Source organism: Corylus avellana, chromosome ca6 (genome assembly GCF_901000735.1).
Source record: "Corylus avellana chromosome ca6, CavTom2PMs-1.0".
NCBI classification, from domain to species: Eukaryota; Viridiplantae; Streptophyta; class Magnoliopsida; order Fagales; family Betulaceae; genus Corylus; species Corylus avellana.
The window spans coordinates 29,213,877-29,226,788 of record NC_081546.1 but is presented as its reverse complement, the minus strand read 5'-3'; the positions used below and the strand labels follow the sequence as shown (position 1 = coordinate 29,226,788).

The window sequence follows — 12,912 nt, the reverse complement described above, 5'->3', positions numbered from 1 at the left end:
GACATTTTAACTCATCATTATGTTCAGGTCTCACTAGTTTTACAAGTCCTTGTGGGTTTTGGAGATCTATTTCTCTAAGTCTAATTGTGTGTATTCTTGCCTTATTGACTGTAATTGTGATCGTTTTTACATAACATCAGCCAACAAGGTATGCCTAATCCATCCTTAAGCACGCCATTTATCTAAATGTGAATTGAGTATGCCACGTTAATTGAGTATATTAGAAGAATACAAAATAACATTTTTCTATAATATAGTAGAGATCGAATATTCTAAAATATTCCAACTTTCTTAGATGATAATGAGATATTCCTCTAATGCCATCTATGATGATGAGATATCTCTCTTTTGTTATATGATGGAACTTAGTGGATTTTCATGGACACCACCAAAAGGTTTTCTTTCCCCAATTAGCTTCTTCTTTTGTGTGGTAAAAGCATAATTTGATAATTGCTGAATTCCCACAATAAACATGATCATTTTATAAGGATAATGATCGTTCCATTACTTTTCCGCACTATTAGACTTTGGTGTACCCAACTATGAGAGGCCCATTTGACAAAAAAACAAGGCCCATAGCATTTGAGTCCATGAAGGATTTGCTTTGGTCCATTAGCCATTCTGAGGCTAGTAAGTAATAGGGGATATGCGTTGTATAGGATCATCACTTCACCGTGTCACCATAACTCACTACTAAAAATCTATTTGGAATTGCGATTTGAAAAATTGAAGTTTTAAGTCAAAAATAGATTTTGACAAAAAGTTGCATTTTAAACTTTTGTCAAAAGTATTTTTTTTGGGCAATTTTCGATTTTTTGAACCTTTAAAAATATTTTTAATTTTTTTATCAAACGAGTACCTTTTTTTCAAACAAATTTTTTTGAATGTTAAAATTTTTTTTAAGCTCTTCAAATATCCCAAACAGACCCTACGAGTCATAATTACAATCAGCGACAAAGCCACAATGTTGACTGATGGAGGCATTTTTTTTTTAATAATAAAAAAATAAAATTAATTAAAAAAATAATTAAATATAAAAAATGATTTATTGGTCTCGTTTTGCACGCTGCATTTTCTCTCTCTCTCTCACGCATGTTAGAAGGGCATGCACCTTGTCTTCTTCGCTTTATAATTTAGGTTAAATATTAAAAACCCTTTAGGGTTTGGATACTTTATTTTTTTTTTCTAAGTTTTAATTTATATTACAGAAAGTACCTGTAGTTTTGATAAAAACTAAATTGATCATTCCATCCATTGACCATTAGTTGACTTAACGAAAGTTCACATCACTGACATGTGGACCAATTAAAATTCTACACCTGGCATAAGTGACCATGTCATCAATGATGATGTGGCCACCTAATTAAATTTTTTATTTTTATTTTTAAAAAAAATTCAAAAAAAAAATTAGGGTGGCTTGGCCATTTGAGAGTGGCTCGGCCACCCAAACCACCATTAGGAGTGGTTTTGGCCACCCCTTTGGGCACCAAGGGGGTGGCCATTGGAGGTGGCCCGGCCACTCCCATCTGGCCAGAAATTCAATGACAGAAATTCAGGTGTATCAAAGTATATATTATGAGCTAAACAAAACTTCTGTCAAATTTCCAACACAGACATCTTGGTTAATCTAAACTGGAATTAGGGATTCCGTACAAAGCAACAATCATTGATGAGCAAGTTGAAAATTTTGACTATTTTTAATCCAATTTTGCCTGTCACCATTAGACTTTTAAACAATTTCACCACATCAGCCAATGAGGGTAATCAGTCAATATAATTAGTTGTCCATTGTATAATATATGGACCTTAAAATATGCAGCTTCACTTGGCTTTGCATTAATGGAAGCTTCCTCTTGGTTTTTAGTCCATTGTCGTGTTAGTGTGCCAGCTTCCATGTACTTGTCTCATGTCATTTCACTCTCCAGGCATGCTTCACGAAGCATATATACAGGACAGCCAAATAATTCCACCCATTAAAAGTTAAAGACACTTTTAGATACATTATTTCATATAGTGCAATCATTAATTTAACCCCACAAAGAGAAACATTATATATTATATTTTTATTAGTCTTACAAGAATAATGTTATTTATTAGATTGTTATAAGTACAATTTGATAATATGGCAATGAAAATCAGCAATTTAATGAATACGTGTAAAAAAAAGAAGAAAAATTGATTTTTATTGCGACATCATATCAATTGTATGACAGTTGAATAGCAGTTTACCAAATAATATTATTTTTCCTTAAAAAAAAATTGTTAAAAATCACACTTTTATTTTATCATCGTCTCATTTTACTAACGTGGCAGTGTTAATTAACTTTATATGAGTACTTGTTTTAAAAAAAATCTAAGAATAAAGCAGTACTGCCATGTGCATAATGGGATAGTGGCAGGATAAAACTTTGGATTCACTCCCCCTGCCCCTCATCCTAATACTACTAATTCTGTGCTAAGAGTCAGTCAAAAACAATAGGCTTGATTTCTACTTTTCACTTTGAATGAGCCAAGAAGTAGCTAGCTAGTATTAGTCAAGAATGTTGAAATTATGCAATATTTATGTTGCCTTGCAGATATTTATAATTCTGTTGAATGAAAAATTTGTCCTTTATTTACATTATTTTCTTTAATCTTAATTAATTATATAACTTTTTTTAATGAATATAATCTACATTTATTTGTGGTAATAAACCATGAGGCCCATTATAAAATCTATTTATACCTCACATATATGATATTTGGAATTGATATTAGGTGATGTCTAACGGGGTCTACGATTTTGAAAGACAAAAAACTCTACACGAATGAAGAAGGATAAAGTTTTCTTCAAAATTAAATTGGAAGAACATTTTTTTTTTTTTTTTAAAAAAAAAAAACTATATGGTGGTTATGTCTGGGAAATTTCGAGTAATTCATAAATTACACTTTTACAACACAAAGTGGAAATTAATTACACGTCCTTACTAGATAGGTTGTCTCTACTAATCAAAGTAAAAACATTCTCATTTTGTTCTTGTCTCCTCTCGCTGTTATCTCCATTAGTAATATCAATCCCCTTCTGCTTTAATTTTATTTTGTTTTATTTTCCAAGGCAAAAAATAAAAGACTGACGACGGTGGAGGTATAATCAATTTGAAGTCCTTACAGAAACATCAACAAAGACAACAAGTTTCACCTAACGATTTTAAGGTATATATAATCAATTCCGTCATCTCTTACTCTTTTATTTCCTATTAAAATCCATGCCTATCATATTCATAAATACTTGTCTTTCTTTGTAGGAAGAAAAGTCAAAGCCCCTAGAAGCTGGTTTTTTTCTTTTCTATATAACATCTCCATTACTCTTCATAATGAATCCAGTTGGGAGACCTTTCCAACTATGGTAAGCCTCAACTTTATGCACTTCCTTTCTTTTATATACTCTCTGTGCATTATCACCACCGGATACGGGGTCATGGCCTCGTCTCCGGCCGTCAAAGCTGGCTATTATTATTCGGGCGCTTCACATAATTTCCCACCTTCAGCCATAAACACATCATTGCTCACCCACATCTTGTATGCTTTTCTTGTGCCCAACAACGTTACCTTTGAGTTTGACATTTCAAATTCAGAGGCTGAAATCCTCTCAAACTTCACCACCACCCTTCATCACAAGAACCCTCACGTGAAGGCTCTTTACTCTATTGGTGGAGGTGGTATTGATCCCAACCCTTTTGCTCCCATGGCCTCCAAAGCCTCCTCTCGTCGAACTTTCATACATGAAACCATAGAGGTTGCTCGTAAATATGGGTTTGATGGCCTTGACCTTGATTGGGAGTTCCCTGAGAGCCCAAAAGAAATGGATGATTTTGCCCACTTACTAAAAGAATGGAGGCATGCAATCCAAGAGGAGGCTAGGAGCACAAATAGGCCTCCCCTATTGCTCACTGCCGCCGTGTACTACTCAGCGGACTTCTTAACCTACGGCAGCCGCCGCTCGTACCCGGCAGCTTCAATCAAGGAGAACTTGGATTGGATCAATGTGATGTGTTATGATTATCATGGATCGTGGGATACTTCGGTGACGGGGGCCCATGCAGCATTGTTTGACCCGAAAACTAATCTGAGCTCGATCTATGGGCTTAAGTCGTGGATCAAGGCTGGAGTGCCTGGAAAAAAGGTGGTGATGGGCTTGCCGCTCTATGGGAAAACATGGAAGCTCAAAGACCCAAATCTTCATGGGGTTGGAGCACCTGCCATTGGTGTTGGTCCGGGAGATGAAGGTGTGCTACTTTTCTCAGAGGTGGAGGCATTCAATAAGAGGACAAAGGCCACCATTGCATATGATGTGGACACTGCGTCAGTCTATTCTTTTACCGGGACAACGTGGGTTGGGTACGATGATGCTCTGTCGATAACAGTAAAGATTGGGTTTGCTCAGGCCCTTGGGCTTCGTGGGTATTTCTTTTGGGCCATCAGTTATGACAACCAATGGAAAATCACAACACAAGGTATAATGGTATATATTCTCCTTTCCCATAAAAAGGGGAAAAAAAAAAAAAAAAATACCACAAACCTTTCTCATCTTGACCTAAAGTAGTTGTACTGTCAGTGTCCTTTTGTCATTCAGATTATTAACATTTTGTTGAACTTGTTGATATGCAGCTTCAAGGGCATGGATAGTCGATAAATGAGATTGGAGCTTTCATTATTTACCCTGCATTAAGCTCCCGAGAGATTCCAAATTTTCATGTTGTAATCGTTTTAATTATCAGTTGAGAAGATTTGATATTCTTGAAGTAAGGTTATTGGGTGGATTTTAGTGTTCTTTTCTTTTGGTGTATTATGATCTAATTAAATAAAATTAAAAAATTGGTGTACATCTATGTTCCTACATGAGCTGCCTATATATATAAGTTGACACTATTCCAACAGAAACATCATCATAAATTCATAATCAACTTCATGATCCTCAAGATACCATAATATATACATACCCAAAAATCTCGACACAAGCACATGGTAATCAAATGCTAATAAAAAACAGTCAACCTAAAAGAAAAATCCAAAACAATACCCGAAGAAAGTGTCAATATTAAGAGATAAGAGGGATTAGTCATTCAAAAAGATAATCCTATTTCGCAACCACCGGGTCACATGATCTCTCCCTTATCCACTCATTTCTTTTCTCATTTTCTTTATGTTTGATATATGTACAATTAATATTATTGCCTGTAATATCGTTTGATGAATAATTCAGAATATATATATATATATTTTATTCATCAGTTTGAGAATTTGCAGTGCAACATTCTTAAGGTGCGTTTGTCACTGGGATTTCATAGATAAAAATTTCGATTTTAAATCAAATTACAGAAAATGGATTGTTTGGAATTACATTTTAAAGAAATTGTGATTTGCAAAGGTAGAAAATATGCGTTTTCAAATTGCAGGTAATGAGATGCTATTTTAAAACGCACAATTTTAAAGATTAAACTACGATTTTGCCACACGCATAGCTACGTTTTTAAATCGCATATTTTAAAATTGCTATTATAAAATTGTACTTTTTAAAAATTGCAAACCCAAATGGACCTTTAGTCATATTATTCATCCACGTAAATCTCAAATTTCATTTATTAGCTCCAAAATGAGCTTTCAAGAAGCTAAAAAGTAATGCATTATTCTTTGTAATCCTAACAAATTCAAGACAAACTTAAAACGAAACGTTTCCAAGACCCTTTTTTTTTCTTCTTCTTCTCTATGCTCCTATACCTGGCTAAGAACCATCAAACTGAATTTACTAGCTAGCTATCCATGTTTATGCTAAAGACACTGCCATTGAACTTTTTACGATATGGGGTCCGTCGGTCCAACTATACCACCCAAAAGCATACTCATCCTTGTCAGCAACCTTGGTGGCCGTCCGATGACCTCTTGCTTTCACCGTGATGGTGAAGCTCTTTTTCTGGCCAACATGATCAAAGATCAAAATGCTTGGGAAGGCCTTTATGGAGAATCCCAAAGGTGGTCTGGAAATAAAGAAGTACACACTCTTGCGGTGACCAACATTTGTGACTGTCCTCGTAACGGTGACTGTGCCATTGAGTTTGGAGACTGCCAAGGATGGATAGTTGAGGTTGATTGCTGAGGGTGGCACTGCTGGACACTTGAATGTTGGGTCAACATTATTGATTGACCCAATGCTGCAGAAGTAGAGAAGGTAGTCGGTGTATGTGGCGTCGTATACTAGACCGGGGTCCGCCGCTTTTGTGGGTTGGAAGTGGCCGGAGCCATATGCAAAGGGAGTGGCTGGATTGCCAGATTCGTCGCTCAATGGCAAACCCATGTTGTTTGTTAACCCGGCTGCACAAGGTAGAAATGTGAAACATTAGAGAATTTAGGCCATGGCAGGCAAAGATGGTTTTAACATGACAACATTTGACAGTACCCAAATACATTATATAACTAGAGCCTAAGAAATTAAAAGAGCAAGGCTATAAATCATATTTTTATCACAATACTTACGTGCCTGTCTCAACCACACGACACTAGCCTCACTTATGTTCCCAAATTAGAGAATTACGCGTCAGCATTGTATAATAAAAATGTTGTATATAATATTATTCAAAATGAAATGGTATAAAAAGATTATATTTTGAATGCGAAGTGCTAAATACTACATACCCATTTGGTGGCTTGACGCGTAAGCCATCATCAATTATTGGATTTTTTTTTTTAACAATGGCTGATGGACAGTACCATCACTTCAACCTCGTAGGATGAGGGCATGATGGAGTGTAACATGTAGCACTATCCAGCTCAATATAAAAAAAAAATGTAGTAAGATATTCATGAGATATAAGTACCTGTGGTCATTAGAGCAGATCTGATTGCGGCACTGCTCCAAGTTGGGTGTATGGCTTTGAGAAGTGCAGCCGCAGCAGCCACATGAGGGCAAGACATTGAAGTTCCAGATAAAATATTGTACTTGGCAATTCGGTGATCTAGTGACAACTTTGTAGGAGGGTCTCCCTCGCTCCATGCTGCCAGTATATTCAGCCCTGGTGCTGTGATGTCAGGCTGCAAAGTAAACCAATAGTTGCAAGTAAAAATTTGTATTGGGTTCGTATCGGGGTTCGAGAATTGTGTAAAAAATTGTTAGTCTTAAAGTTTCATGTCGAGTTCGAAGGCATTGATATAAGACTATATAGGCCGATTTTAACTTATCCTATTTAAATAAATAGGTGAGACCTCTCAACCTTAACTCAATAATTTCGTGTTGGGTATGTGCCGAGTTCGTAGATTGTGTGGTGATGATAGGGGGTGTTGAGAACTAAAATGTATGCTTGAAAAAAGAGTTATTACCTTGAGAATATTAGGGTCAATAGCATTTGGACCTCTACTTGTGAATGCAGCCATGAATGGTGCTGGCTTGGTATGTAGCACTGTCTTTGCCGGTATGATTTTCGCCATCGGATTCTCAGTAGAGTTGATGTAATTCATAATTCTGACGGCATCATTGTAACTTACAGCAGTGGCAGGAACCAAATGAGGATCAACAGATAACTCAGCTCCGTTTGCGGGAGTATTTCCAAGGATAAAACCAGCACCACCAGCCCTCTGCACTTCCAGGCCTTTTCCAACTCTTGTTCCATTACCTCTCATGCACAAAACTATCTTTCCTTTTACCTTTGCAGGTGAAAGAGAGCCAGGGAGGCATTGTCTGCAACAATTAATCCAATTCAAATAAACAAACCATCTTTGCATTTGCAGAAACTAGAGAGAAGGTGGAGAGAAAAATTACCCAACAAGGTCATTGGATATGCCTGGGTTAACAACATCTGCCGCGTATGCTAAGGGATACAGCTTATTCTCCAGCTTGAATTCAGTCACAGTTTGCCCCTAATAATAATTCAAAACAAAAAGTTGATAAGAATGAATGAATTTAATTTTTAATTTATATTTTAACACTTTCCTTTAAGTGTGAGGTCAAACTCTCCCTTAATAGGCCAATCTCAGCACGTTGAATATTAATTGAAACATGAGAGGTGAACGATGAAAATTGGTTCAAAATTAGGACCTTGGTATGATACATATTAAATTACTACTTATCTTAAAAGTAGGAACGAATGAATTTGATTATTTAATTTATATTATAATAGTTTTTTCTGCTTAAGAGTATGTTTGACACTGCGATTTCGTACGTAGACCAAAAGTACGTTTTTATACTAAATCATAGAAAATGTAATGTAGAAAAAACACATGATTTTAAAAGTCAAAACACTTAATTTTGTTTGTAAAATTCTTTTTTCTTTCTTAATCAAAAGGGTCAGGTGTGAGAGACTAACTATAACTATACTTAAGAGTATGACTATAATAACACTTATTGGAAGCCGCATAGAAGGGGCTTAGATGGTGGGAACTGCAGGTACTCCCTCAAGTCTGAGAGAAACACTAGAGCATCAATGGGAACCAAGATGATCTAATCGGACATGAAAATTCCTATTGCGGAATTTGAACTCATACCCTAGTGTGTACCTAATTACTTTCAAAATTTTCTTGATTCATCGAACCACCACCTGGATGGTTCAATAGTTAATAATAGACGTATATATCAATAATAAATAGCTATGAAATCCTAATCAAATGAGATCTAAATTATGCATAATTTGTCTAAATGTTTACCTCAATTTTCAAATGATTTCCTAGCACGACAGGAGAGACAAACTCACGGTCCACACTACTAGCACCAACTGTGATCATCCATGGAGCCAGATTCGACAAAGTTGAAGGTGCAGGGCCCGAGTTCCCAGCACTACATGCCACGACAATGTTTTTCTTCGAGGCATGGAGGGCTCCAATTGCAATACCATCATTGATAAAAGGATAAGGTTTAGTAGTCCCAATGGAAATGCTCAGAACATCAACACCATCAGCAATGGCATCGTCAATGGCTGCCAACATGTCTTCCTCAAAGCAAGTGTTCCCCCCTGCTTTTTCTTGGCCCGGTATAGCCCAGCAGACCTTGTATATAGCGAGCCTGACAAGCGGTGCTCCGCCGGAGGCGGTGCCATGAGCAAAGCCGCCGATGGCGGAGGTGTTGGGGACCCATCGGCCTCCAACGGTTGAGGCAGTGTGTGTTCCATGGCCATCTTTGTCACGAGCTGATTGGTAATCCTCAGTGGCGTTTAGAGGGCCTATGTTTGTCTCATAACCCTTGAGGTAGTATCGGGCTCCAATGAGCTTCCTGGCCAATAGTGAAAGAAATTTTAGCCGTGGAAAGGAAATGTTTCATGTGCTTGTTTCTTTTTATATACTTTCAGGCACTTTCTTAATGGATAGAAAGTTTATAGCATCGGTAATTAAACATGCTTATGTGTAGTGAAAATTATCTATAGCCCTCTTTTTTTGTTGAAAATAGACAATTTAATGGAAAAAAAGAAGAAGCAACTTTTATGCAAGAATCAATATAGTTAGAGAGATACTTCATTCCATCATACAATTAATTAAGGATTTAACCGGACAATGGCTTTCAAATAAAGAGGAAAGACACCAAGATTAGAAGAGTTCATGCCTTTGATGATGCTCTTCTACATTATTCATATACACCATTAAATGGTTAAAATTCTTAAAAGCACACTATATGATAATAAAAGGAGAAAAGTATATTTACCCTCTCTAATGGTTAGAGGAATATAAATTAAATGGTTAAATTTATTCATTCTTATGAGCTTAAGTTTTTAAGATAATTTGTGATTTAGTATAGTATCAAAACCAAAGATCTTGAGCTCGAACTTTGTTTTTATCATTCACTATTTCACCTCACATTTTAATTAAATATTCTATGTGTTAGGTCTCACCTATAAAGAGAGTTTGAGCCTACACGTGAAGGGAAGTGTTAGAATATAAATTAAATAATTAAATTCATTAATTGGTATCAGCTTAATAAGCTTTTAGGATAAATAATAATTTAACACTAACTACAAAATTAGGGTATTTTTGTCAATTTTTGTACAAAATAGGGATATTGCAACCTCAATGATAGTTTAGGAAGGACATTGAGACAATCCAAAGTTTAAAATTGCAAAATGTTTGATAGTGAAAGAGGAGTAAACCAAAGGACAGGCAAACATTAATATATGTGCTTCATCCAAACTAAAACATTTCTTTCCCATTTCCCCTCCAGGGTATGGGCATAAAATATGAGGGACATTATAATTAATTGGAGGGCCGGGCACCCCAATTTTAGATAGTCATCATTCAAGAAAATTAACACTATTAAAGTCAACGGTTAAATGACATGCATGGGTCCTAGCTTCTCAATCACAATCATTCGCTATAGCTCCATGAAATGATATAGAAATGTCTTTGTGCTTTTGATTTAGGGAATTAATATTGTTTCTTTCCTCTATAATTGGAAGGTGTCCTCCAAATGTGGGTTACTTATAGACTTAGCAGATATAAGAATGAGAAGAAACCAAATAAGATGACTTGGAACTAAAGAAAAGCTCACAAGATGGGGAATGAGAAGAAGCCAAAAGCAATTAAATCACTTATCGGTTTGCTTGAAATGGACAAGCAAGGGAGGTATCTTCCACACAAAACAATATATTTAAAATACTATTTTATATTAAACCCTAAAATAATCCAAAACAGAAATTTACAAAACGACAAGTTATAGGACGCAGTGCAGGCCCATTGAAAGCTGTCACTGGCCGGGAACAGTTTTAGGGAATAAGCAAGTGGCCTTGAAATTCAATCAAAGGATGATGTTCATTGAGAAAGCTACTAATGGGTCACCCACAAGAAAGGAACTCCATCAAAAGATGCCAAGAGTGGGGCAATTAATAGCCTTCTGGTTTTATGCTGCAAAGGTACCCTAATAAGCAATGCCCCTCAAATTGGAGTGGAGGTACCCTAATAAGCAATGCCCCTCAAATTGGAGTGGTTGTCAATGTCTAGAGGTGGTAATTCATATTTGCATGTCAGGTTTGGAGGGTATTAAAGCATTTTTTTTTTCTGTTTTGTGAGAAACATTCATTCAGTCAAAAGAGATTACAACAGAGAACAAATACAAGCTAATCTGAAAAACCCATTTCACTCTTAGCACCTTAGTGATTTAGAAGGAGACCAAAAAAGAGAAAGGCACTAGATGATGCAACTGCGTCGCTCTATGATGGATAAAACTATCTGGAGTAAGAAAACCCCTATAAACTTAAATCTTGACAAGTTTCTAAATAAACTGTGAAGATTAAGTAGAAAAAGAAGACATAGAGTCTGACGCCCAACCGGTTCGGGTTGTTATTAAGAACCCAATCCTAACGGACCTAATCCTTCAAAGCATGTTTAAGACTATATATATATATATATATATATATATATATATCAACCATAAGTTAACTCTACAAGCCTAATCTGTATTGGATTAGTGGGTTGTGTCAAAAATTGATAATCCTAAATCGAATAGTGTCAAATCATGAATATAAAACTATATATATCAACTATCATGCCAAACACAAAAGTGAATATATACCACATATAGAAGAAAGCAAACTATATAGATCAACTATCATGCCAAACACAAATCATGAATATAAAACTATATAGATCAACTATCATGCCAAACACAAAAGTGAATATATACCACATATAGAAGAAAGCAAACTCACCTATTGCAATGGGATGAGTTAAAAGCAACTCCTGTTTGGCAGATTCCTTTCCATGATTTTGGGACAGGTCCCATTCCTTCATCGCTGAAGCTCTTTGATTCTGGCCAAACACCTGATGAAAACACACTCATGATCATTACATGCAATCATATTGCCCACATCCATATGCAATGATGTGATTATACACACATGCATACATATGATTGCTAAACTACAAAAACGATATCACATGTCAAACAGTCATATACAGCGCCAATAGCATGCATGTGATGCTTGTATTGATATTTTTACCGCTATCCAAGAGCCCAACTATAACATCATTCCCATATCTGGCTTTGGACCATAATTCTCCGCCTCTCCTCCAGTGCTTTTCATCTCCCTCTTCCCCTGCCAACCCTATAAACTCCCATGACCTTGTGGTGTGCAAAGAATACTTTTTCGGGTCGCTCCGAGTCACTGCTATCACCTCCTCCAATTCTGTGCAAAGAAATGACACTATCAGAGCTGAATAAGAAAGAATGAGTCATAACCGGAATCCACGAAGGAAACCCCGGCGACAGTGACAGTTTCTTTTACCGGATAGCTTGGAGGCTTCTTCGGGCGTGAGCAATGCGGCGAAGCCATTGATGCTGTGCTTGTAGCTGTAAAGAAGAGAGGCTCTAGCTTCGTCTTCAGTCGCTTTCACAGAGAGCAGATAAGAATGATGAGTGTCTTGAATCTCATGCAATGCTTTTTCTACATTGTGCCCTCCAAAGTACACTATGTAAACCTGTATAGTAGCCCAAAAAAAAACAAAATGTTTTAATCACAAATCTTTGTCTAGAACAAATCCCAACTAGAAAATATAAAAACGATAGAAATCATTGAGAAGGAAAAAGACCTGTTTTTCACATGAAGCTAAGAGAGGAATGAGGAAGAGGAGGACGAAAGAGATTGAGAATCTCTTCATTCTACGTCCTCAAAATCCCCACACCAATTAACCCAAGACGGCAAGAGCTATATATATAATTTCTTACTATATCCTCATTCCCCATGCCAACCGATCGAATACCCTCTATATATAGACGCATGCTATAATTATTAGAGGAAGGAGGAGGCCAGTCTGTTTCGCTCTCTCCATTTTTTTTTTTTTATTTTAAATTTTAAAAAGATAAATTTGAATATGAAAAGAGTAATTAATGTTATCTACCACTTTTTATTTGCTGATGCACATCAACCAATTTATTTTTAGGATTTTTTATTTAAGGCGGACATTATA

The 12,912-nt window shown here is 36.2% G+C and overlaps 2 protein-coding genes across 2 annotated transcripts; one reads left to right on the top strand and one right to left on the bottom strand.

Annotated features, from left to right (window-relative positions):
• The first annotated feature begins 3,358 nt into the window (after positions 1 to 3,358).
• On the top strand, positions 3,359 to 4,812 carry LOC132184992 (class V chitinase CHIT5b-like). The gene is made up of 2 exons (XM_059598800.1): positions 3,359 to 4,493; positions 4,648 to 4,812. The coding sequence occupies exons 1-2, from the start codon at positions 3,383 to 3,385 to the stop codon at positions 4,674 to 4,676; spliced, it is 1,140 nt and encodes a 379-aa protein (XP_059454783.1). The 5' UTR covers positions 3,359 to 3,382; the 3' UTR covers positions 4,677 to 4,812.
• Positions 4,813 to 5,606: 794 nt separating this feature from the next.
• On the bottom strand, positions 5,607 to 12,625 carry LOC132184439 (subtilisin-like protease SBT5.6). Its single transcript, XM_059598077.1, has 9 exons — positions 12,535 to 12,625; positions 12,231 to 12,423; positions 11,946 to 12,131; positions 11,655 to 11,766; positions 8,671 to 9,232; positions 7,790 to 7,887; positions 7,351 to 7,708; positions 6,852 to 7,065; positions 5,607 to 6,348 (listed from the first exon to the last, which is right to left on the bottom strand). The coding sequence occupies exons 1-9, from the start codon at positions 12,601 to 12,603 to the stop codon at positions 5,804 to 5,806; spliced, it is 2,337 nt and encodes a 778-aa protein (XP_059454060.1). The 5' UTR covers positions 12,604 to 12,625; the 3' UTR covers positions 5,607 to 5,803.
• Between the last annotated feature and the right edge of the window lie 287 nt (positions 12,626 to 12,912).